This window comes from Pristiophorus japonicus, chromosome 1, assembly GCF_044704955.1.
Source record: "Pristiophorus japonicus isolate sPriJap1 chromosome 1, sPriJap1.hap1, whole genome shotgun sequence".
Taxonomy (NCBI): domain Eukaryota; kingdom Metazoa; phylum Chordata; class Chondrichthyes; family Pristiophoridae; genus Pristiophorus; species Pristiophorus japonicus.
This window is the reverse complement of record NC_091977.1, coordinates 474605578-474632854: the sequence shown is the minus strand read 5'-3', so window position 1 is coordinate 474632854 and position 27277 is coordinate 474605578. Positions and strand designations below refer to the sequence as shown.

General features: G+C 44.8%; 1 protein-coding gene across 5 annotated transcripts in view; it reads right to left on the bottom strand.

The window, feature by feature from the left end:
* Window positions 1-27277, bottom strand: part of LOC139276483 (UDP-N-acetylglucosamine transporter TMEM241 homolog) — a 243578-nt gene that overhangs the window by 115455 nt on the left and 100846 nt on the right. For all 5 annotated transcript variants that reach the window (XM_070894555.1, XM_070894586.1, XM_070894564.1 and 2 more), the window contains one exon: window positions 19036-19129. In XM_070894555.1, coding sequence (XP_070750656.1) covers window positions 19036-19129 — 94 coding nt within the window. The remainder of the gene's footprint in view (window positions 1-19035; window positions 19130-27277) is intronic.

Genomic DNA, 27277 nt, shown 5'->3' with positions numbered 1-27277 from the left:
CTACACATCTCAGCATCCTACCAATTATTGTGTATTCCCTTGCATTGTTCGCCCTCCCCAAATGTATTACCTACGCCGGACTGAATTCCATTAGTCACTTTTCTGCCTATTTGACCAGTCCATTGATATCTCCCTGCAGTCTACCGCTTTCTTCTTCATCATCAACCACATGGCCAATTTTTATACCATCTGCAAACTTCTTAATATCTCCTACAGAGAAGTCTTTGGAGCTGAACTTGGTGCTGCCACTGAGTTTTCTGGGCGGTCTCCCCTCCGAGCGAATTTGGTGGAGGCCTTGCGGGGAGGGAAGACCACTGGGGACCGCCCACTGACATCCGCTGGAGTGCGCAACTCACGCAAGTGTCCTCCCGCCCGCCGAGCTGCCAGTTTGGTCCGGGCGGGAGTCTGCTACAGCAGGGGGAAGGACCACCGCGTGGAGGCAGGTCTAACCTCAATGGTAATTAAGAAGACCTGCAAAAAAAGGTTAGTAAACTTCTTTTCTTTATTTTGTTTCCAGCGATTCAGGTGGATGGGGTCCCCTGAAGGTTTTCCAGTGTTATTTTTTTATTTTTTGGAAATTTAAATTTTTATCTGTTTTCCCCCTTCCCTGGGCCCAACTCCATCCTCGGTGGTATTTTGCCACTGAGATTGGGAGCTCCCACCCGCTGCCGCCCGGACTCAGGGCGTAAGTCACTTTTTTGCCGCCGGGCAGTCTTTCCAGGACTTTTTCAAGAAACTTCCGCCCTAAAGTACTGTCAGGATCTCAGTGGTCCCTTCGGCAGCACTTGTGCAGAACTTAGCTTCCACCAGGTTTGGGGCCTAAATCGTTGATTATATACCACAAAAAGCAAGGGACCCCACCGGAAACAACCTACCAGTCACAAAAAACACCCGTCGACCATTACCCTTTGCTTCCTGCCACTGAGCCAATCAAGGATCCAAATTGCTACTTTTCCTTGGAACCCATGGGCTGTTACTTTCCTGACCAGTCTGTCATGTACATCATACGCACTCCCCTCATCAACCCTCCTGGTTACCTCCTCAAAGAATTCCATCAAGCTAGTCAGACACGACCTTCCCTTAACAAATTCATGCTGACTGTCCTTGATTAAACCGTGCCTTTCTAAATGACGATTAATACTATCCCTCAGAATTTTTCTAATAATTTGCCTACTACCGAGATTAGGCTGACTGGCCTGTAATCACTTGGTCTATCCCTTTCTCCCTTTTAAACAACGGTAAAACGTTAACAGTCCTCCAGTCCTCTGGCACCATACCTGTCACAAGAGAGGATTGGAAAATGATGGTCAGAGTCTCCGCTATTTCCTCCCATGCTTCTCTTAATAGCCTGGATTACATTTCATCTGGGCCTGGAAATTTATCTACTTCCAAAGATGCTAAAACCCCTTAATATGTCCTCTCTCACTATGTTTATCTCATTTAATATTTCACACTCCTCCTCCCTGATTGCAATGTCTGCATCGTCCCCCTCTTTTGGGAAGACAAACACGAAGTGTTCATTAAGGACCATACCCACGTCTTCAGCCTCCACACACAGGTTACCTTTTTGGTCTCCAATAGGCCCTACTCTATCTTTAGTTATCCACTTGCTCTTTGTGTATTTATAAAACATCTTTGGGTTTTGATTTTACTTGCCCATATTTTTTCATGCCCTCCCTTTGCCTTCTTAATTTCCTTTCTATACTCCTCTAGGGTTTCCGCAGTATTTAGCTCTCAGTATCTGACATAAGCTTCCCTTTTTGCCCCTTGACGTACAGGGGGCTCTAGATTTGGAAGTCCCACCCTTTTGTGCTTTGTGGAAACACATTTGCTCTGAACACTCACTAATCAAGTCCTCTTTTTCTCCTCGAGAAGAAAATATTGAACACATTGAATGAGTTTTGTCTGCACCTCTTTTGCACTTACGCAAGTACTTCTTAAGCCAAAAATTAAATGTTTTTAAACTCAAGTCCCCCAATTCTCTTGCATTTCATCAAACACACCCTAACAAAACTTGACCTGTACAATTTGTTATACAGATTGACATAAATTGCTTCCTACAGTCATGGGACAAACAAGATTCTGTATGGCGCCATTAAATTTCTCTTACACTTTTTAAAAAAATCACTTTGCCAGAAGGTGCTACCTTTTAATTGGGTACAGGTCAAAGGACAACAGCTGCCCATTGAACCTCGGCAGAGTAGCCATTCTTCACACATGAGCCTAGAAACTGAGGCCTTGAAAATCCATGGGTATCTTGCCACCCCCCACCCCCCTATAACTCTGGCAGTAGTCTGGCCAAACCCATTGGAAAAAACAGGATATAACTGTGCCAGATCTCGATGGCAGGATTTTCCTGCCAGCCTTGTAAGGGATGTAATGGCCACCCCATCCCCGAAATGATGTCCTGTAGGTGGGAATTCCCTACAATGTTTTCCTGGTTCAGGTTTGGGGCCTGATGTTGGACTGAAGGCTGGTATCAATCGAGTCGAACCATCAGCAACGGCTTCTCTTCCTGCTCTCGCAACGCTCTCGAGTCACCCAAGGATCTATCCCTGGCCCCCTCCCACTTCTCATCTACCTGCTGTCCCTCAGTGACACCATCGAAAAACATAATGGCCCTGAAATTCCGGTCGGAGGCTTCTTTCGGACAAACACCTCCGACCGGAAAATTTTTACGTAAGTACCTGGAGGTCCAGAGGAGCCTGCAATTCTAGTGGGGAGGCCTTCTCTTCCCGTGCTGCAGAGCGCGCTCCCGTCCTCCAGGTTCCCACGCAGAAGGTGCAGTCACGTATGACTGCACAACCAATCAGGTACAGTATCCCACAGCTTTCCCATTAATAGCAATGAGAACTCCGTATCTACGAGTTCTCATTGCTATTAATGAGAAAAAAGCAAACTCACTAAAAACACAATAAAAAATAAACACACCTCACATAATTAAAGTTAATTGAAATTAAGGTTCATTTCTTGGAAAAAAATTCCGATTTTTAAAAAAGTTTTTAAAATTATGCTTTAAATAAACTTACCGTAGTGAACAGGGGTTTTAACAATAAAATGTGTTTTTTTAATGTTATTTTATTATGTTTTTGTGCGTTTTAAAACTTTTATGTCTGTAAAAGTAGGCTATGTGTCCGCTTTTATCAGGCACAAGTGTATTCAGGACATGCGCTGGACAAGATATGGATAAATACCTCGCTCCCGAGATAGCTTGACAGATCAGAAAAGCCGGTTTTCAGCGCATGCGCATTGTGCGCTGAAAACCGGCTTTTGCGATGCCTTCCCGGGTCCGTAGACACTCCGTACAGATCCGGTGTGGTCAGGGATCTTGGCCTGATCGAGGACACTGAAGTTGGTGCGTCTAACCTCCCAGGGGATTTGCATGATCTTGCGCAGGCAGTGCTGGTGGTACTTCTCCAGCGCTTTGAGGGGTCTACTGTATATGGTCCACATCTCTGAGCCATATAGGAGGGTGGGTATCACTACTGCCCTGTCGATCATAAGCTTGGTGCCAGATTTGAGTTCCTGGTTTTCAAACACACACTTCCTCAGGCGACCGAAGGTTGCGCCGGCACACTGGAGGCAGTGTTGGACCTCGTCGTCGATGTCTGCCCTTGCTGATAGTAGGCTCCAGAGGTATGGAAAATGGTCCACTTTGTCCACCTTTTCATGAAGTGCAGAGTCAATTTCATGTCAGGTCCCTGACCTGAAATGGACTTATTCACTTCATCAGTGGGCTTGAACTTGCTGCTTTCTCAGTTTTGAACAGTACTAATGCTCATTAGGTTATGAAGGCATTTAGGCACACATGATATAGTACAAATCAACTCAAATAAAGCTTTAGAAACATTTATAGCAGATAATTAACAGCATCTCAATAAACTGGAGTCAGGAAATGAGCTTCAGATTTTTTTTTAAAAAAGAGAAAAGGATCAAAATACATACAGACAGCTTAAGTTTCCACAACAAAGTGAGTGCTAAAAATGCATTAATAGGAACTTATTTGGGGCTTGTAGGTCTAAAGGTCTTGTTCACTTAATATATCCTCTGGGAAACAAGTATTTCAAAATAAACAGTTCCCAGTCCAAATGCCGAAGTATGTACTGTCAGACTTTGACATACTCCACCACAAGCAGGGACTGCGTTCTGCATTATGTATATCTCCCTTTAATGATGTAATGGAAAAAAAATGACATGGTAAAGATTGCTGGAAAATGGGTCGGGTGCCTGAATCCTTCCATTGAGAATGGCTTTTATCATTTCTAACAAGGCTCAAAACAGACAAACGTGAACAGATGGTTTTGTAATTAGAAGCGAATATAACAAACCTGAATTAAGTACTGATATTTTAAAAGAAATTCAGTTATTAATGTATATAAACTCTTCTGCAAACAGCAATTGATGCTAGATCAACTGTTACTTTTAAATCTGAGACTGATTGATTTTTGTTCACCAAAGGTATTACGGGATATGGGGCAAAGGCATATATGTAGTTAGGTCACAGATCAGTCATGATCTCATTGAATGGTGGAACAGGTCGAGGGGTTAAATGACCTACTTCTGTTCCTATGTAAAACATCAATAACAGAAAACAGAACTTACAGTGCAGTCATTTGCCAAATAGGAGTTATGTAAGAATCGAGATAATTCCAAAACACGCACACTTTGTTAATCTGTAATATCAGCACTGCCGATCAACTGCAAGAAAAGGTACATTAGTAAAAAGGGGATAATTTAATAGATTTATATTAATCAAGCAGTTGCTATAGTAGCTAAGAAGTTGTAAAAAAGAAAAAAAATGCAAATACTGGCAATCTGAAATGAAAAGTGCCAGAAATGCACAGGTCAGCCAGAATTCATGATCTGACAAAGGGCCTATACCGGATATACATTAATCCATATTTTCTCTTTTCAGATGCCAATGGAACTATGTATTTCCAGCATTTTCTGTTTAATTTGAATTATTAAACTTGTGTTGGGTAACCTAACAATGTCCATCACCTATTCAGAAACATTGGGGCGGGGGGGGGGAAATTGCAGTCGGAGGCTTCCTTCGTACAAATGCCTCCGACCCGAAAAAATTACCTGGTGGTCCCAGAGGAACGTAGAATTCTGGTCGGAGGCCTAAATTCATTGCGCAGCACATGGGAAGATGTCTTTCAGGTACGTAACTGCTGGAGTCATGTGGGCTGGGACCAACAAGCACTGTGCAGTAGAGTTTGGACCTCCCTTATCTTGGACCTCCCTTATCCAGCATCACCCCTCGTCTGGCATGACTCCGGCGGCCAGGGGCGCATGCGCAGAACGTGGCCGTCCCCCACCCTGACTTTAGGGCCGCACCGACACTCGGCCCGCTGGGGCCCGCCGACACTTCCCGTTTATAGCAGAAGAGGTTATCTAACCCATCATGCCAATGACACTGCCCTGCTCTCTGTCCCAAATCACTATCTTCCCCTGCTTCAAATGTTTATCTATCTTTTCCTTAAAAGAAGTAATGGTCTCTGCCTCAACTATTTCCTGTGGCAAAGCATTTCATAAAACAACAACTCACTGCATTAAAAATAAATCGAACCTCTAAGCTCACTCTTTTAGAGACAATTTTAAATTTCCTCTCATCACTTACCCCCCAAACCAAAGGAAATATGCTTTCCCTATTCACGCTACGAAAACACGTCAACATTTTTAAAACCTCTATTAAATCTCCTTTCTATAATGCTGTGTTCTCCACCCTTGCCTTAAGCTCATCTGCTGCTGAAACCCTCATCCATGCCTTTGTTATCTCTAGACTTGGCTATTCCAACACACTCCTGGCTGGCCTCCCACATTCTACCCTACATAAACTAGAGGTGATCCAAAACTCGTCTGCCCGTGTCCTAACTCGCACCAAGTCCTGTTCACCCATCACGCCTGCCCTCGCTGACCTACATTGGCTCCCGGTTAAGCAACGCCTCGATTTAAAAATTCTCATCCTTGATTTCAAAACCCTCGATGGCCTCGCCCCTCCCTATCTCTTGTAATCTCCTTCAGCCCCATAAATACCCCCCCCGCCCGCCCCCACCCCCCAAATCGCTCAATCATTGGTGGCCATACCTTATGTTGCCTAGGCCCTAAAGCTCTGGAATTCCCTGCCTAACCCTCTCCGCCCCTCTACCTCGGTTTCCTTCTTCAAGATGCTCCTTAAATCCTACTTCTTTGACCAAGCTTTTGGTCACCTGGCCCTAATTTCTTGTTATGTGGCTCGGTGTCAAATTTTTTGTCTCATAATATTCCTGTTAAATGTCTTGGGTTGTTACACTACATTAAAGGTGCTTACAGAAGTTATTGTTGTGTTCAAAACTGTGGCCTAATCATTGCTAAATACAAATTTGCATCATCAGGTCTCTTTATTCTCCCCGTCCTACAGCACTTTTCCATTCTGTTTATACTGTGATTGTTTGTTATTCTGCCAAAAATGTATTACATCCCACTTCTCAATGAAATTGCAATGAACAAAAATGGACCCATCACTCTCCCCTGGGGTACATCATTCCCAACCTTTTCACCAAGCAACATCCATCAATCCCAGCCCGTTATTTACTATTTGTTAACCAACTTTTTGTCCATTTTTTCTTCCACCATAAGGCCTGAATTTTTCCAACAAGCCTTCTGAGACACTTTTCTCAAATGCCTTCTTAAAATCCATATACACTACACTTGCTGTATCCCCTTCATCTATACACTCACTTCTTATAAAAATGCCTAAATTTGTCAAATACAATGTACCTTTAACATGCTGGCTGCCCTTGATTATCCCATGCAGCTCTAAAGTGCTCCTGCATTTTTCTTTTTAATTAAAAGCACCTTATTTTTGGAGGGAGGTGTGAAAGTGGTTTTGTAGTATCTTGGAAGCATGCCAGCTTAGGTAGCTGTACATCACCATCTCTCCCCCCAGCAATCTACACATACTTCAGTATCACCACAACATCTGCCATTATCCCTGAAAAGTCAAGGAAACAAACTAGCCAACGATGAATCATTCAAAAACTTCAATAAAAATATGCAAAACTATAAAAACAACTATTTTCAAAGATTCCCATGAAGAGATGAGGACAATTTAATATTTATGCAAAATCCTCAACCAGACCATTTGAGAAATTGTAAGATGCCAAATACAGCTTTGACTAGAATAAAGGCTGTGATCATCTGTTGGGTAATTAAAATTATGTTTGATTTAAAAATAATGAATTCAATTTCTATAGCATCTTACGATGTCTTCATGAAGTCTCAAAATACTTTATTACAAAGAATAACTTGTAATTGCAGACATTTTATGCAGGCAAATCTGACAGCCAATTTTCACACTGCAGACGTCCCACAGACAGAAAATGAAATGGATATTATTATTTTTTTTAAATAATAAAAGACTTAAAAGGAAACTCCATCTCGAGTTTTACGAACTATTTCTCTTATAAAGCCTACTATGGAATTCTCTTTTACCGACCCGATACCATTAATGGAAGCCCCCTCACCACAGGGACTGCAGCGATTCATGAAAGTGGCCCACCCCCACATTCTCAGGGCAACTAGGGATGGGCAATAAATAGCAACCTTGTCAGCAACGCCCACATCGCAAGATTGAATACAAAACAAAATCATAGCACTTTTAGCTCTAATCCTATCATTTTTCAACTTATTTCTGCAAAAGTAACTGTGATGACTTGTTTTCTTAAGATATTCTTTCATAGAATGATGCAGTACCGAAGGAGGCCATTCTTGCCTGTGCCAGTTCTTTGAACGAGCTTTCCAATTAGTTCCACTCCCCTGATCTTCCCCCAAAGCACTGCAAATATTTCCTTTTCAAGTATTTATCCAATTCCTTTTTAAAATTACTATTGAATCTGCTTCCACCACCCTTTTAGACAGTGTATTCCAGATCCTCAGAACTCACTGTGTAAATGTTTTCTTTCTTTTGGTTCATTTGCCAATTACCTTAAATCTGTGACCCCTTGATACCGATCCCTCTGCCACTGGAAACAGTTTATCTATATTTATTCTATCACAATCATTGATGATTCTGCGCACCTTTATCAAATCTCTCCTTAGCCTTCTCTGCTCTAACAGGAGAAGAATCCCAGCTGCTCTCATCACAGAAATTTTCTTTGTAGCACATTCAAAACCTTCAGATTGATGGAAAGGTTAGTTCATAATCAAACTCGAGTTCTTGAAATTTAAAAGGGTACAGTGAAACTCAGCGCATCGGGACGTTGTAATATGTTAAAGGCGCTCTATAAATGCAAGTTGTTGTTTGTTGCTACAGTGACCACTTTAACAACCAGCCCAGATAATCACAATAATCAGCTGATCTGTTCATTGCTCACTGGCACTTTCAACAGCCAATTAAACGCTGCGCAGGTTCACTTCCCAATATATTGCAAAAAGAAAGTTAATTTTTTAAATTTTATTCTACTCATTGCACTTAACCCAAAATCAGGACTCTGACAAACAACCTGCGGGGCTCAGCAACATATTAAATATAACCAATGCTCCAGAGTGGCAGTTTTCAGTTAAGAGTAATGAATAAAATAAAAGTGCAGACATTCCTTTTAAAGCACCGACTCCGTGCATCACGGGGGAAGAGGCTGTGTCATTAATTAGCTGATTAGCAGCGAGGATTGAGCAGCCCAGTGGTTTAGAGTAGGCAGCAGCAGTGGGGAACCTTGCCCATCGCCAGTGTTTAATTGGAAAATCATGGACATGCTGCTTGCAATTTTCCATCCTTTGAAACAGCAATATGCCCGTGAGTTTTCGATATGTCAAGGTCTTTGCCGCCAATCATGAACAGAAACATGAGGCTATTGAGTCGTCCTTGGGATCCTTTACAATTAACCAGTTAAGGCCAATTAAAAATAAGAGATTATTGTCACAACTCATTCATACACTAAAGGAGAGAAATTAACAATGTTACAACTGAACTATTCCTTCAGCAATGGGGAACGGTAACTGAAATGATTAGTACAACCAAACGGCACTGACCAATAGAAATGATCACAATAGCATATTATCAAGTTAGGTTTTGGAAAGCAGATTTTGATCATTGAAAGCAACTGATTACTACAAGTGGTGAGCTGCACATGCAGATTTCACCGTATACAGTTACGGCTTGACAAATTGATCATGTTCCCGAAGCTCTTTCGTAATTTCCCCATGTAAGTGAGAGTTGAAGGAATATTAAGTATGTTGTGTTCCTAACACAGATGAGACTGCACATAGGGAGGTTAAAGTAACAGTGACCTCATTCTTTATTAAGACACTCCAGAGCGAGGTACAGGCCTTAGGGGCCGGCTTATATACAGTGCTCCCAAGGGATGCTGGGATCCCTTGGGACTTCAGGGGATGCACTCTCTGGTGGTTGAACATGGGAGTGCATGCTTTACAGATACATAACATCACTGCCCCCCCAAAGTCAAAGTGAAAACTATTTACAAGGTGAGGCGGTCGGGAGTCTTTCTTTTCTTGGTGGATCGCCTCGGTACAAATGTCTGTTCTGGTGTGTTGGCTGTGCCCTCGCTGGGCTGGCGTGTTGTTGGCCCTGCAGGGCCGCTAGGTGAGCCTGGTCTTGCTGGGCCGTTGGGCGTGATGGGTTCGATTTCCTGGTCCGGGGTGGTGTCGTTGATCCTTTGGGTTTGTGTTGTGGGCTCGAAAAAGGTGGTGTCTGCTGTGGGTTGTTCAGAGCAGTCTGTGAACCACAGCCTCGTTTGGTCCAGGTGCTTTCTGCAAATTTGTTCATTGTCTAGTTTGATTACAAACAACCTACTCCCTTTTTTAGCTATCACCGTGCCCGCGATCCACTTGGGACCATTGTCTATAGTTTAGCACATACACAGGGTCATTCAGATCAATTTTCTGTGATACAGTGGCGCGACCATCATTTACATTTTGTTGCTGCCGCCTGCTCTCGACATGATCATGCAGGTTGGGGTGAACCAGCGAGAGTCTGGTTTTAAGTGTCCTTTTCATGAGTAGCTCAGCCGGGGGCACCCCTGTGAGCGAGTGGGGTCTCGTGCGGTAGTTGAGCAGTACTCGGGACAGGCGGGTTTGGAGTGAACCTTCTGTGACTCGTTTGAGGCTCTGTTTGATGATTTGTACTGCCCGCTCTGCCTGTCCATTGGAGGCTGGTTTAAACGGGGCCGAGGTGACATGTTTGATCCCATTGCGGGTCATGAATTCTTTAAATTCGGCACTGGTGAAACATGGCCCGTTGTCACTGACCAGTATGTCAGACAGGCCGTGGGTGGCAAACATGGCCCTAAGGCTTTCAATGGTGGTGGTGGCAGTGCTTCCCGACATTATTTCACATTCAATCCATTTTGAAAAAGCATCCACCACCACCAGGAACATTTTACCAAGAAATGGGCCCGCATAGTCAACATGGATCCTCGACCATGGTCTGGAGGGCCAGGACCACAAACTTAGTGGTGCCTCTCTGGGCGCGTTGCTCAACTGAGCACACATGCTGCATTGCGGTACACAGGACTCGAAGTCAGAGTTGATACCGGGCCACCACACGTGGGATCTGGCTATCGCTTTCATCTTTACGATATCCGGGTGTGTGCTGTGGAGATCCAAGATGAACGTCTCCCTGCCCTTTTTGGGTAGCACTACGTGGTTACCCCACAACAGGCAGTCTGCCTGAATGGACAGCTCGTCCTTTCGCCGCTGGAATGGCTTGATTAGCTCTTGCATTTCAACGGGGATGCTGGCCCAGCTCCCATGCAGTACACAGTTTTTTTTACTAGGGACAGCAGAGGATCTTGGCTGGTCCAAGTCCTGATCTGGCGGGCCATGACAGGTGATTTATCATTTTCAAACACTTCCATGACCATCAACAAGTCTGCGGGCTGCGCCACCATCAACAAGTTTGCAGGCTGCGCTATTTCCACCCCCGTGGTGGGCAATGGTAGCCGACTGAGAGCATCCGCACAGTTCTCGGTGCCTGGCCTGTGCCGGATGGTTAGTTATACGCTGATAGCGCGAGTGCCCACCTTTGTATGCGGGCTGAGGCATTAGTATTTATCCCCTTGTTTTCAGCAAACAGGGATATGAGGGGCTTGTGATCGGTTTCCAGCTCAAATTTGAGGCCAAACAGGTACTGATGCATTTTCTTTACCCCGAACACACACTCTAATGCCTCTTTCACAATCATGCTGTAGGTCCTCTCGACCTTAGACAAGCTCTTGGAGGCAAAGGCGACAGGTTGCAACTACCCCGCAACGTTAGCTTGTTGTAATACACACTCGACTCCGTACGATGATGCATCACATGCTAGCACAAGTCTTTTACATGAGTTATAATGTACAAGCGGCTTGTTGGAGCATAAAATGTTTCTGGCTTTCTCAAAAGTAATTACCTGTTTTTTTCCCCATACCCAGTTCTCACCTTTAAGCAGTAACACATGTAGGGGCTCGAAGAGGGTGCTTAACCCCAGTAGGAAGTTACCAAAATAGTTGAGGAGTCCCAGGAGTGACCGCAGCTCCGTGACATTCTGTGGCCTGGGCGCGTTCCTGATAGCCTCTGTCTTAGCGTCTGTGGGCCGAATGCCGTCCGCCGCGATCTTTCTCCCCAAAAACTCCACTTCTGTTGCCATGAAGATGCATTTCGATCTCTTCAGCCGCAGCCCTACGCGATCCAGTCGCTGCTCGACGGTGTCCTGACCCATGACCAATATGTCGTCCTGAACAACCACCGTGTGTGGTACCGACTCAAGTAGGCTCTCCATGTTTCTCTGGAAGATTGCTGCAGCCGACCGAATTTCAAACGGGCATCTGTTGTAGATGAACAGTCCCTTGTGTGTGTTGATGCAGGTGAGGCCCTTCGAAGACTCCTCCAGCTCCTGCGTCATGTAGGCCGAAGTCAGGTCGAGCTTGGTGAACGTCTTGCCTCCTGCCAGCGTCACAAATAGGTCATCTGTCTTTCGTAGCGGGTATTGGTCCTGTAGCGTGAAATGATTAATAGTTATTTCATAATCGCCGCAAATCCTGACCGTGCCATCAATTTTGAGTACTGGAACAATCGGGCTGTTCCACTCGCTGAATTCCACTGGGGAGATGATGCCCTCGCGTTGCATCTGTCCAGCTCGATTTCCACTCTCTCCCTCATGTGAGGTATCGCTTGCGCCTTGTGGTGAATGGGTCGTGCCTCTGGGACCAAGTGGATCCGCACCTTCGCCCCGGAAAAGTTTCCAATGCCTGGCTCAAAAAGGAAAGGAAATTTGTTAAGAACCTGGGTACATGAGGCCTCATCGACATGTGATCGCACTCGGATGTCATCCTAGTTCCAACGGATTTTGCCCAGCCAGCTCCTTCCAAGCAGTGTGGGGCCATCGCCCGGGACAATCCAGAGGGGCAGTTCATGCACCATGCCCTCGTAGGTGACCTTGACCATGGCGCTGCCCAGGACAGTGATAAGCACTTTGGTGTACATTCTCAGTTTTGTGTGGATGGGGCTCAGGGCTGGTCTGAGTGCCTTGTTGAACCACAGTCTCTCAAACATCTTTTTGCTCATGATGGATTGGCTAGCGCCAGTGTCCAGTTCCATGGCTATGCGTAAGCCATTCAATTTTACATTTAGCATTATAGGTGGACATTTCGTCGAAAATGTGTGCACCCCGTGTACATCAGCATTTGCCTCCTCTCTGAGGCTCGAAATTGCTTTGATCCACCACGGACCGATCTTCCTCTGCCACGTAGTGGTTAGCAGGTTTTGCAGCTCATCTGCAAGCTCATTGGAGGTGCCCCATTGTTCCACAGCTCTTGCAAACATACCCTTTGAAGCGGCATGAATTGGCTGAATGGAAGCCTCCATAATGCCAACAAGGTGTGAATTGCCTTGCATTCATTCTTTGTTGCGGACTCGGAGTCATCTGGGTCACCTGAGGCCTGCTGGCAGTTGCAGACTCGTGGTTTCTGCCCTGTACATTTCTGTCGCAAACACAGTTCCAATTAATTTATGAACATTGCTAGCACTTGTGTGCTGAGAGATTTGTTTGGTGTTATCACTGGTGGACATAAACACCTTGCTATCGCAATGGCCTTACTGAGGATCGGTGTCTCTACAGTCTAAAGTTTTCGTAGGATGGTCTCGTGGCCAATGCCCAGTACAAAATAGTCTCTGAGCATTTGCTCTAGGTAGCCATCAAACTCACATTGTCCTGCAAGTTGCCTTAGCTCGGCGACGTAGCTCGCCACTTCCTGACCTTCAGATCGCTGGCACGTGCAGAGCCGATACCTCGCCATCTGCACGCTCTTCTCGGGTTAAGATGCTCCTGAACCAGTGTACACAGCTCCTCATATGACTTATCTGTGGGTTTCACCAGAGCCAGAAGATTCTTCATGAGGCTGTAGGTCGGTGCCCCGCTCTCCTTTTTGCAGTGCTTCCTTCTGTATCCAGCTCGTTGGCTACGAAGTACTGGTCTAGCAGTTCGACATAGGCTTCCCAGTACTTACCCTCCGAGAACTTCTCCAGGATGCCCACAGTTTGCTGCATCTTTGCGTTGGATTCGTATACTTGTCGCCAGTTATTGTGTTCCTAACACAGATGAGAATGCACACAGGGAGGTTAAAGTAACAGTGACCTCAGTCTTTATTAAGACACTCCAGAGTGAGGAACAGGCCTTAGCGGCTGGCTTATATACAGTGCTCCCAAAGGATGTTGGGATCCCTTGGGACTTCAGGGGATGCACTCCCTGGTGGCAGAACATGGGAGTGCATGCTTTACAGATACACAACAAAGTAAATAGGAGGTTATTGAGTACTCTATCAGGCAAGCTAGAGGTCAATCCTTAGGCATTTATTCAAATATGAAATCTTTTGTAAAATGCACAGACCATGAGATCATAATCTGTGTGGAGGCAAGAGACCCCAGTCATTAGCATCAGGGACAGAAAATGGCTCACTGCTGCTCAGAGATAATGAAGTCAGGAGTTCTCAACTTGACATCCCCAAAAAACATACAATATGACTTCTGCAAACCAATGCCCACAGGCTGAAATAGACTGAGTGCAGACACAACCTTCCTCACTAATGTCAAGGCAGAGCAAGACAACGAGCGAGAAGGAACTGAACAGGAACTCAGACAATGGCAATTTGGGAATAAACATAATGGAAAGGTTACATAACAGGCTAAGGCAATACAATATTCTCTCATGGGATGTACTGCCTTGAGAGCAAGTTGACAGAGAAAACAAGAGTATGCAGGAATGAAACAAGACTGTCAACAATATTTTTTTCTCTCCCTCCAAGGACACCATGCAGAGGGCATTAGGACCTTAATCTACTGATCATGAGGTGCAGCCCGAGTAAGGTTGAGACAAGCTCCCTCCTATGGACAACGTAGTAAAGAGTGACATAACTCTCCCCTAACAAGAACGTGTAGTAGATATGATAATTAAGGTTAGGATCTGAATTCAACCTCAATTAAGCACTAACACTGAGTTTTTTTCCCCCAATTGAAAATTCCTTTAGATCAGATTTCTTTGTGGTTCCAGCAACAACCTGCCTTTTAAAAAAAAAAACACAAAATATTGCAGATTCTGGACATCTGAAACAAAAACAGGAAACGCTGGAGATACTCAGCAGCTCAGGTAGCATCTATTGAGAAAACATGAGACATTTTAAACTTTTCATCAGAACTTCTGTGCAGAGGGACAAAGATTTTGAACAAATATTTTGTATTGGACACTAAAAGCATCTCAATAATTGATAATGAAGGGGCTATTGGGGGCAGGGGGGACTTAAAACAATCACTAGAGAAAAAGTACGAGGCAAACTAATGGGACTAAAGGTAGACAAGTCCCCTGGACCTGATGGCCTACAGCCTAGGATCTTAAAAGAGGTGGCTGCAGAGATAGTGGATGCAATGGTTGTAATCTACCAAAATTCCCTGGATTCTGGAGAGGTCCCAGCAAAGGTAACGCCCCTATTTAAGAATGGAAGGAGACAGAAAGCAGGAAACTATAGACCAGTTAGCCTAACTCAGTCATTGGGAAAATGCTGGAGTCCATATTAAGGAAGTAGTAGCAGGACATTTAGAAAATCATAATGCATTCATGGTTTTATGAAAAGGAAATCATTTGCTAGAGTCCTTTGAGGATGTAATGAGCAGGATGGATAAAGGGGAACCAGTAGATGTCGTCCTTTGCTGATTTCTAAAAATCTCCTAATCCTCTGGCCTTCCACTATTCTTTGCAACATTGTATACCTTTGTTTTCAATTTGATACCATCCTTTGCTTCCTTAGTTAGCCACGGATAGTTCATCCTTCTCTTAGAGTCTTTCTTTCTCACTGGAATATATCTTTGCTGAGAGTTATGAAATATCTCCTTCAATGTTTGCCACTGCTCATCTACCGTGTTACCCATTAATCTATTTTCCCAGTCCACTTTAGCCAACTCTGCGTTTATACCTTTGCAATTGTCTTTATTTAAGTTCAGGACACTAGTTTGAGACTTGGCTTTCTCACCCTCAAACTGAATTTGAAATTCTACCATGAAACTCTTCCCAAGAGGATCTTTTACTATGAAATCATTCATTAATCCAGTCTATTTGCAACTTTGATTGATCCCCTCAATAACTCATCGTTATTATGGTTCTAAGTATGCCTGGGGTTTCTGCTGAATCTCAGTGCGTGATTCACCATAGCACTGTGAAAAGATATAGATGGGTTTCCTCCTTTATTTTCCAAAAGGTAAAGTGCTGTGCCAATAAGGTAACAAGCACTCTGTACTGCTTGTTCAGCAGATGGGCTCAGTTTAAAAAAGAACATATCTACTTATTGTAACTAGTAAACAGTAATTATACTATAAAGTCTTGCACTGAGCAAGGCAGTGAAATAAATTGATAGACTGCTTAATAGTCTATATGTGGCTTTTTTCTTCTGTGCACCAATTTTCTCACCATATGGGCTTTCATCTTTGCATAGCCTCTCTCGGCTAACGGGACAGTCCCAACCACAGACATTCCCAAGACCACCAATAATCAGATAACAGATGAAGATTTGTACTAATTCATACCTCCTTTTCCCAGTCAAAATGCTTTCAATATGTTCCCTCAACAGAAAAAGCAGATTCACACAGCAGGCAGGTCTGGGGGCGAAGTTGCAGCCAAATTTGGTATTATTGATTTTGGTTCACTAGAAAATAATACAGGCCAATTTGTAAAATAAGAACATAAGAATTAGGAACAGGAGTAGGCCATCTAGCCCCTCGAGCCTGCTCCGCCATTCAATAAGATCATGGCTGATCTGGTCGTGGACTCAGCTCCACTTACCCGCCCTCTCCCCGTAACCCTTAATTCCCTTATTGCTTAAAAATCTATCTATCTTTGACTTGAAAACATTCAATGAGCTAGCCTCAACTGCTTCCTTGGGCAGAGAATTCCACAGATTCACAACCCTCTGGGAGAAGAAATTCTTTCTCAACTCGGTTTTAAATTGGCTCCTCCGTATTTTGAGGCTGTGCCCCCTAGTTCTAGTCTCCCCCACCAATGGAAACAACCTCTCTGCCTCTATCTTGTCTATCACTTTCATGATTTTAAATGCTTCTATAAGATCACCCCTCATCCTTCTGAACTCCAAGGAGTAAAGACCCAGTCTACTCAATCTATCATCATAAGTTAACCCCCTCATTTCTTGAATCAGCCTAGTGAATCGTCTCTGTACCCCTTCCAAAGCTAGTATATCCTTCCTTAAGTAAGGTGACCAAAACTGCACGCAGTACTCCAGGTGCGGCCTTACCAATACCATATAAGTTGCAGCAACACCTCCCTGCTTTTGTACTCCATCCCTTTCGCAATGAAGGCCAACATTCCATTTGTCTTCCTGATTACCTGCTGCACCTGCAAACTAACCTTTTGGGTTTAATGCACAAGGACCCCCAGGTCCCTCTGCACCACAGCATGTTGTAATTTCTACCCATTCAAATAATATTCCCTTTTACTGTTTTTTTTCCCAAGGTGGATGACCTCACACTTTCCGACATTGTATTCCATCTGCCAAACCTTAGTCCATTCGCTTAACCTATCCATATCTCCTTGTAGCCTCTCTCAGTCCTCTACACAACCCGCTTTCCGACTAATCTTTATGTCATCTGCAAATTTTGTTGCACTACACTCTGTCCCCTCCTCTAGGTCATCTATGTATATTGTAAACAGTTGTGGTCCCAGCACTGGTCCCTGTGGCACACCACCAACCACTGATTTCCAACCGGAAAAGGACCCATTTATCCCGACTCTCTGCTTTCTGTTCGCCAGCCAATTCTCTATCCATGCTAATACATTTCCTCTGACTCCGCATACCTTTATCTTCTGCAGTAACCTTTTGTGTGGCACCTTATCGAATGCCTTTTGGAAATCTAAATACACCACATCCATCGGTACACCTCTATCCACCATGCTCGTTATATCCTCAAAGAATTCCAGTAAGTTAGTTAAACATGATTTCCCTTTCATGAATCCATGCTGCGTCTGCTTGATTGCACTATTCCTATCCAGATGTCCCGCTATTTCTTCCTTAATGATAGTTTCAAGCATTTTCCCCACTACAGATGTTAAACTAACCGGCCTATAGTTACCTGCCTTTTGCCTGCCCCCTTTTTTAAACAGAGGCGTTACATTAGCTGCTCTCCAATCCGCTGGTACCTCCCCAGAGCCCAGAGAATTTTGGTAGATTATAACAAATGCATCTGCTATAACTTCCGCCATCTCTTTTAATACCCTGGGATAAATAAGTTGTTTTGCATCCAATAAAGGAACTATGGGCAAAGCAAATGCTATCAAGTACAGTAGACCTGTCCTAAAACAGGTTTTCAATACAGAGGAGTGGTATAGTGAGAATTGGGTTATGGAGGTGATGTTTCATATAGGTTCCCCATCATCATCATCGGCAGTCCCTCAAAATGAGGATAACTTGCTTCCACGCCAAAACAAAGGATGAGTTCACAGCTGTTTCGAATGAAGAACCCGAACTACATCCTCAAGGGTGGAAGATGCCTGTGTGTGGATTTTTTTTAAATGTGGGGTGGCCGTTGCACACCAGCCACCACACGGGCTTGACGGAGCTCAGTCTTAGTCCAGTGGCAAGGATTACCCAAGACAACTGGAGACCTACTCTGCTGCACGGACCTAGTGCGCACACATCGCAGTGTGGGCTGGCCTGTGCTGCCCCTGGGCCCCTGGCCCCGAACTCACGCCTAACCTGGGCCCCGATCACATCCCTCCACAGTCTCGAACAGCTCCTTCGACCCGATCTCGCCACTCCTGCCGCATCTGCCCATGCTCCAATCACCGACCTGGACCTTGCTGACGTCACTCTTCGCTGCCGTTGCCCTCCTGCACCAGTTCGCGCTGTACCCTGTAGCGTGGAGCCCCCGACCTGTGAGAAACCATCAGTGGCAGGTCGGGGGTATAAAAGGAGAGAAGAATTGGGGGAATGTGGGAGCGAAAGGCCGTATTTGTGGAATGCCTCGCTTTCGGCGCAGTCTGAGATGACAAATGCTTGGGTAAAAGTTGAAGCAGTTTTCTGATGAACATGGAGTGTATTGAGGTTTGGACCAAGGCAGAGGATGTCTCACAAAAACAGGATGCTAGACAATATGGAGCCATTCAAATGTGTCAATCTGATCATGTGTGTGTTTACAGTAATTCACGGCAGGGGTCGACTGCGGCAGCTCGCGCGGTACCCTGTAGTGACCTCCCTGCACACTGCTCACTGGACCGTGCGCCGCTCTTTTAAGGCCCCGACCTACCGCTGATGGTTTCTCGCAAGTCGGGGGCCGCATGCTTCTTCTTTTATAGGTTCCCCATAAATAATAGGACAATTGTATAATTTTGAATGAAGATGACTTTGAAAGATTGTGGTATAGTAACTGGTTAAGGACTGCATTCTAATGAATGGCAGCTAAATAAGCTGGTGTCAGATTGGAGAGGATAGGACAGTTGTGTGCTCTACCATCGATTAACACTCTGCTAAGCAAAACCACCAAAAGTGCAAAGTTTAATTTCCATACCTTTGTAAACAGTGTCCATACACCATACCGCTCTGTGGACAGATAACTCTTCACCTTTACTGAGACCAGTAGCAGGGCCACCCCCAGAATTCCACTAAATAAAAAGAGACACAGTACTTACTGTATCAAAAATCTTTTCACTTTACACAGAACACTGAATGTGGTAGAATATTAATTTGTTAATGTACAACTCTTTATGCATTTGATGGCAAAAGAAACAAAACATTAAAATGTTAGCCTCAGCTAAGCTTTGTCAAACTAAAACCAAATCTACTTACCCTCGCTGCTGGAGCTCTATCCATCACCTAATGGATGAAGCCATTGCCCTGAGTAGTACTGAGCTATACAGACCAAAGCTTAGCAGGCTCGATTCCAGCTATTGCCGAAGTACTGAGGGCTTTATCTGGAGCCCTACAACAGTCCGTCTACCCCCCAGTGCAGAGCCTCTCTCCCTCCCTCCCTCTCTTTCTCCAGTCACTCTAGAACATTAGAACAAAAAAGGTCAGGATTCCAGGTCCTATCATTATGCAGCGACCCCAGTGGAAAATGTACGTGCATGGAGATCAAGTGGGGACAGGATTGGGCTTAGCTCTGAGGTCTTCAAATAGCCAGCCAACATTCCTAATTAAAGCTCACATATCAAGAATACTTTGGTGAGTTAATGGAGTGTGTGGAACCAGTAACTGGGTCTTTAAAAGAGATGAGAAAATTGGGGAAAAAAACTACTTAAACCTGAAAGATGTAGCATTGGTTCTATCACGGATTGCTGAGGGTGGTGACTGGTGTGCACCAGCCACCACACGTTAAAAAAATCCACGCACAGGCATCTTCCACCCTTCAAGATGTAGTTCGGGATCCGGAATATTAGGTCCTTCATTGATTCACCTATGAACTCATCCCTTTTTGGCGTGGAAGCAAGTCATTCTCGCTTTGAGGGACTGCCTATGATTGCTGAGGAAAAGTTGAGCGTGCATTACAGAAAGTAAAGATTTTAAAACAGCTTATTCGAAAACACTTACAAGAACCTATGTGGGATGTAAAAACATGAAAGAATTTCTACATGAAAAGGCTTTTTGGAAAATAAATCATGCATTCGCTTAGGTTTAGATTACTAAGGAAATGCTTGTGCCAAATAAGGAAAACCTATGCTGCAGAGTGCAGGCTGAACTTCTCTTACCCGGAACCCTTGGGACCTGGCCTGTTCTAGACAAGGGATTTTTCCAGAAGACGAGTGGTCACATTAAATTAGATGGTACAGGTACTGAACAAGGGGATATCGGGGCTGGCTGGCTTGGGGCTGGGAGTGTGACAGAGAGATCATGGGGGGTGGTGGATCGCGGGGTCAGGCCAGCGATTACGGGAGTTGGCAGCAAGAAAGGACTTCAATTTGTTCATGTAGGAGTTCTGCGCATGCGCCATCCGGTGGCCGGGAATGGTTCTGGACGAAGTGGTTCCGGATAAGGGAGTTCTGGATAAGGAAGGTTCAATCTGTAGTAGGATTTGAGCACCTCACCTAATTCCATCCTTCTCACCTCTCAATTTAAAATCCTCATTCTCTACCGCCAACCCAAGTTGCATAAAGATGTTATTACCGATATTTCTTCACTGCTTTTCTCCCTCAGCCTTTGCACCAACTAACTTCTCATCCTCGGTGATTTCAACTTCCATCTCAATTCATCATACTCTCACTCCTCGGCGTTCACTAGCTTCCTATGCTCCTTTAATCTCGCCATCTCTCATGGCCTCACTACTCCCATCGCAGATAGGTCATCTCTGACTACTTCCTCGTATCGCTCTCCACCCACATTCCCTCCCCCCCAACCTTAGCTCCTTGTATGTCCACCCATGGACAAATCGTGCTCCCGACTCTCTAACAACTGCACTTACGAACTCCCGAATGTCCAGCCTTTGGCCCTCTATTCACCATGACATTTCTGCAGCTACCAATCTACTCAATCACATCCCCACCACCACCTTTGATGTCCTAGTCCGTATTAAAACAATTACTCTCTCTCATCCTGGCGGTTCCCCCTGGTACAGCCCTCATCTTCGTTCCCTTAAGTCCAAGGGATGCATAGTTGAACGGATATGGCGGACAATTAGGTTAGCCATTCACCACAAGATCTGGCTGGACCAGAAAATATTATCGGGTCCTGCTCTCGTCTGCCAAAATTGCCCACTATTCCAGAATCATTCTGGAATGCAAAGATAAACCCTGACTACTATTCTCTACTGCTAACGTCTTCTTAAACCCCTCTTTCCAATCTCCACCCTCACCTCTGACAATAAGTATAAGGAGCTCATGGACTTCTTTGTCTCCAAGATTGGAATCATCCAGTCCACCACCTCTGCCTCTTCCCTCCCCTAGCCCACCAAGCAAAACTTCCTCTAGGGATCCTCCGTGTTCTAGCCCTGACCTCACATCTTTCTTCAGTTTCTCTCCGATCTCCCCTTGTGACCTCACCGAGCTCATCTTGTCCACGAGACCCACTTCTTGCTCCCTTGACCCTATTCCCACCAAACTGCTGACCACCCAACGTCCTTTTCTGGCTCCCATGTTAGCTGACATTGTTAACAGTTCTCTCTCCTCAGATACTGTCCCCTACCAACGCCCCCCCCCCCCCACCACCGCCTCAAATCTACTGTTATCACACCTCTCCTCAAAAAAAAACCCTTAACCCCATCATCCTTGAAAACTATTGCCCTATCTCCAACCTCCCTTTCCTCTTCAAAGACCTTGAACGTATTGTCACCTCCCAAATCCGTGCCCATCTTTCCCGGGACTCCATGTTTGAATCCTTCTCATCTGGTTTCTGTGCTTGCCATAGCACCGAAACAGCTCTCTATTCAAAGTGATAAATGACCTTTGTGACTGTGACAAAGGCAAACTATCCCTCCTCATCCTTCTTGACTGGTCTGCAGCCTTGGACACGGTTGACCACTATCGTTCTCCAAAACCTCTCCACCGTTATCCAGCTAGACAGGACTGCACTCGCCTGGTTCCATTCTTATCTATCTAATCGTAGCCAGAGAATCACCTGCAACGGCTTCTCTTCCCACCCCCGCATCGTTACCTCTGGTGTCCCCAAGGATCTATTCTTGACCCCCTCCTATTTTTTATCTACCTGTTGCCCCTTGGCAACATCACCCGAAAACACAGTGTCAGTTTCCACATGTATGCTGATGACACCCAGCTCTACCTCACTGCCACTTCTCTCGATCCCTCCACAGTCTCTAAATTGTCAGACTGCTTGTCCGACATCCAGTTCTGGACGAGCAGAAATGTTCTCCAATTAAATATTGGGAAGAATGAAGCCATTGTTTTCAATCCCCGCCCCAAACTCCTTAGCCACTGACTCCATCTGTAGGTTGTTCGTTTTCCACTCTACTTTGATTCATAGACCTTGGGAATTACAGGAAGGACTCCACGTAACGCAAAGTTTAGGCTTAAACCCAACTGTTAGTTTATTACACAAAAAACAACTAAAAATTACAGAACAAGACTTCTTAGAGATTGATCGAAGACATACAATCACCCATCCAGCCAGTTGCTGCTGTTGTCGATTGTAGGCTCGTGGAACTAGGGAAGATGTTGGGTCCCAGCTGCTTACTTCTCTGCTTGTCTCTCCTCCTGCTTGTATTCCTTACTCTTCTTGGTCTTCTTTCCATTGTTCCCGTTCATGGTTGCTGTTCTGAGATGTTTTACTTCTGTGAGCTCCTTCATATATATCCATTTGATTATAGCAGTCTCCTGCTGGGCTGTTTTCAGTTAATGCATCTGGATGAGCCTTGATGGCTGTAATGATGGATTTGGAATGGTTTGGATGGCCAGAATTTGCACCTCGTTAACTGTTGCGTCCACCCCTCATCTGTGCATGGAATCAACAGGGCCAAAGATAACCCCTTATCTTTTGTGCCTCGCTATCCAAAAATGCACGGCTTGTGAGATCCTTTGTGGTTTTGGATTTTCACAGAGTTGTAATCTCCATAAGGAACTGGTTTTTCCCCTCTGGCCAATTAATCCATGGGCTTCTCTGCTTGATTTTATCAAAACCCTTTGTCTGGATGTTAATCGGGTCTCGTTCCTGACCGCAGATATTGCATTAATCAGTTATGAGTCACCACCTGCCCCAGGCTGGCGCTCTTTCTCCCACCCAAGTCCCACAGGTTTTCTTTTAAACCATTTTAGTCTGTGGCCTCTTGCTGTGACCTGTTCATGAAATGTGTAACCCTTACACAGCCCTCTCCCCAACTTCCGTGAGGCTGAACCACACTGTTCGCAACCTTAGTGTCAAATTTGAATCTGAAATTAGCTTTCGATCACAGCCTATTTCCACCTCCATAACATCGGCAGTCTCCACCCTTGCCTTAGCTCATCCGCTGCTGAAGCCCTCATCCATGCCTTTGTTACCTCTAGATTCATCTATTCCAATGCATTCCTGGCTGGCCTCTCACATTCTACCCTACGTAAACTTGAGGTGATCAAAAACTCGGCTACCCATGTACTAACTCGCACCAAGTCCTGCTCACCCATCACCCCTGTGTTTGCTGACCTACATTGGCTCCTGGTTAAGAAATGCCTCGATTTTTAAATTGCCATCAGGGCCTCGCCGCCCCACCCGCCGATTTCTATAATCTCCTTCAGCCCCACCCCCCACCCCCCGAGATATCTGCGCTGCTCAAATTCTGCCCTCGAGCATTCCTGATTATAATCACTCAACCATTGGTGGCCATGCCTTCTGCTTCCTAGCCCCCAAGCTCTCGCATTCCCTGCCTAAATGCTCTGCCTTTCTTTCCTCCTTTAAGATGCTCCTTAAAACCTACCTCTTTGACTAAGCTTTTGATCACCTGCCCTAATTTCTCCTTATGCGATTCGGTATCAAATTTTTGGGATCATAATACTCCGGTCAAGCACCTTGGGTTGTTTCACTATGTTAAATGCACGATATAAACACAAGTTGTTGTTGCTTGACCAACAGACTTATTTTCAGCACTTCTGAATGAATATTGAATTTGATTTTGTTTTGGATATGAATCTAAATCAATGATAACAGTTTAAAATTGCTTTGGGCAATTGACGTGGGCAAGGTCAGCATTTATTGCCCATCCTTAATTGCCCTCGAGAAGGTGGTGGTGAGCCGCCTTCTTGAATTGCTGCAGTCCATTCGGTGAAGGTGCTCCCACAGTGCTGTTAGCGAGGGAGTTCCAGAATTTTGATCCAGTGACGATGAAGGAATTGTGATATACTTCCAAGTCAGAATGGTGTGTGACTTGAAGGGAAACCGAGGTGATGGTTCTTCTAAGGTGGTAGAGGTTGCAGGTTTGCGAGGTGCTTCTGAAGCCGTGGCGAGTTGCTGCAGTGTGTCTTGTAGATGGTACACACTGCAGCCATGGTGCGTCGGTGGTAGGGGGAGTGAATGTTGAAGGTGGTGGATGAGGTGCTTTGTCCTGGATGATGTCGAGCTTCTTGAGTGTTGCTGGAGCTGTACTCATCTAGGCAAGTGGAGAGTATTCCATCACACTCCTAACTTGTGCCTTGTAGATGGTGGAAAGGCTCTGGGGAGTCAGGAGACCCAGCCTCTGAACTGCTCTTGTTGCTACAGTATTTATGTGGCTGGTCCAGTTAAGTTTATGGTCAAAGGTGACACTTCAGGATGTTGATGGTGGGGGATTCGGCCTTGTTGGAGATGGTCATAGCCTGGCACTTGAGGGCGTGAATGTTACTTATCAGCTTAAGCCTGAATGTCATCCAGGTCTTGCTGCATGCGGGTATCAACTGCTTCATTTTCTGAAGAGTTACTATGGAACTCCACACTGTGCAATCATAAGCAAACATTCCCACTTCTGACCTTGTGTCAGAGGATAGGTCATTGATGAAGCAGCTGAAGATGGTTGGGCCTAGGACACTGCCCTGAGGGACTCCTGTAGCGATGTCCTGGAGCTGAGATGATTGACCTCCAACCACCACAACCATCTTCCTTTGTGCTAGGTATGACTCCAGCCAGTGGAGAGTTTCCCCCTGATTCCTACTAACTTCAATTTTACTCGGGCTCCTTGATGCCACAGCCGGTTAAATGTTGCCGTGATGTCAAGGGCAGTCACGCTCACCTCACCTCTGGAATTCAGCTCTTTTGTCCATGTTTGGATCAAGGCGGTAATGCGTTCTAGAGCCGAGTGGTCGTGGTTGATGTTACAAGGATGCCTGTAGCTTTAGTGGCCCCAAATGAACAGGGCATGCCTGCAGAGAGTTTATCGCATTACTCTTTGGCTTGAGTGCATGTTCTCACTGAAGCGCTGCCCCTTTGCTGCAGTGATTGGAGCAGAAGGGTTTGTCGGTGCCTCTGCATTAGAACAAGTGGTTGCCTGTGCTGCCATCAATCTCAATTTCCTCTTACTACTGACTTGAAATACAGGGAAATGGAGAGTCCTTGTTCTGTAGATGATTGGCATGAGCCCACTGAATGGACCAAGTTAACACTTCAAAAGCGCTTTCAGCCAGAACATTTTTAATTGGAGCCAAAAATCAACTTCCATGCTCCAGCTTATCCACCCGAGTATTGTTCCCATTAAATACTAGTAAATTCTTCCATTATTATTTTTACTGAAAATTTATGAAATGCGGTTAAATTCTGCCTCTGGCCTTTAGAAGAGCTTTGACAAAAAATGACATGTGACAACTGCCTTTCAGGAAGTCATTCAGAAAAACTTGTAAAATAAGTCCCTTTGTAAAATAAAGTTTCTCCATGGCTTCGAAAAACAGCGTTATAAAAGGGTGGAGCGGAGGTGTGCTATGTTAAATAAAAAGGCTGGTTACTGCCAGAATCGATGAAGTAATTCTTTTCAAGAGAACTCTGAAGAAAGAAAGAAAAGCACACAAAATGTGTTGTTGAGTCTGTAAATATTATTGAGGAATATTTCTCATCAGCAAAACTCAGCTGCTACCAAAACAGGAAGTGAGAATCGGCACGAGAACAGAGTTCTGCCAGTGCTGTCACCAATTCTCGACAGTGTGCTTCACCCAGTGTTTGAAATGTAAATTGTTCTCACTGCTTACTTTACACCCCTCTGATTTAATTTGTCCCACGATTCTAGCTATTTCACACCACAGGTTTTGGGACCAAATTGCTGAAAAATTGTTGCAAATAAAGGAAGGATTTTTTATTTGGACATTAGACTGGGACAACACAAGTTTTCACCTGCCATCTTTTCTCCATTTTGTTAAAGTCCCACAACTCCATTGGCTAGAATAGGATCAAAATCTTCCCAGTGGAAGAATTGAAGGCACAAGTCTATGTCAAATCAAACAATTTTGTGAGCATTGCTAATCTGCAGACACAGAAGGACCTGGTTTCTGCAGATCTGGCACTCGGAGCAATTGTGTCAGGGGGCCAGTGAACTTGGCAACGGGGCAGTGGACATTGATAGCGAACGCGAGTTAGAACATGGAAAGACCTTCCCCTTTAATCCACATAACAGATGCAGCTTCCTTATTCTAACCATGTTTATGTTTTTGACAAAAGGTCATTTCAGATTCTTATTGGTGACTGAAAATCTCACACCTACGATTTGCCTAAATTTGACAGCCATGCCTCAGAGACCCAGATGTGAATCTACCCAAGAATGAGGGGATGAAAGTCTTCCGTCTCTCTGCTGGTCCTATAGGAAATGTGTTCGGGAATTTCATGCTGAGCTGATGCAGAGCAGATACCGGTTGAGGCCTGGAATAGGTCCCTTAGTCCCACATGTGTGCTTGGCTCATTAATTACGGGTACATCTTGTTAACAAAAAAAGTCATTTAATTGGGTCAATATTTGAACAACTGAGTCATGATGCTTCATGAGAAATTGCCACAACTATGAGACAAAGTAAATCAACGAGGTGGGGGGTGGGGGGAGCAGTGGAAAGGATCTGCATTTGTTGGGAGTTTAACTCGGCAGCTATACTTAATTTGGGAGTGCTTGAAGCTGATACTCGGTGACAAGATGGAAAATATGTTTCATTCTTCACACTTAAATCTTTCAACTTAATAAGCACAGTTCACTCCAAAAACAAACAAAAGCATACACATTGGTCTCCTGGTGAACAGGGCAATTGCAATGATTTTTTTTTAAAGTAGATTTGATTCAGCCCGTTTTCTTAAATTCTATTCATTTAATGAGAAAAACCCATAGGTTAACTGTAGATGCATATTCATGATCTGGCAACTTGACTATATTTCTTATGTGACATGTGATACAGTTCC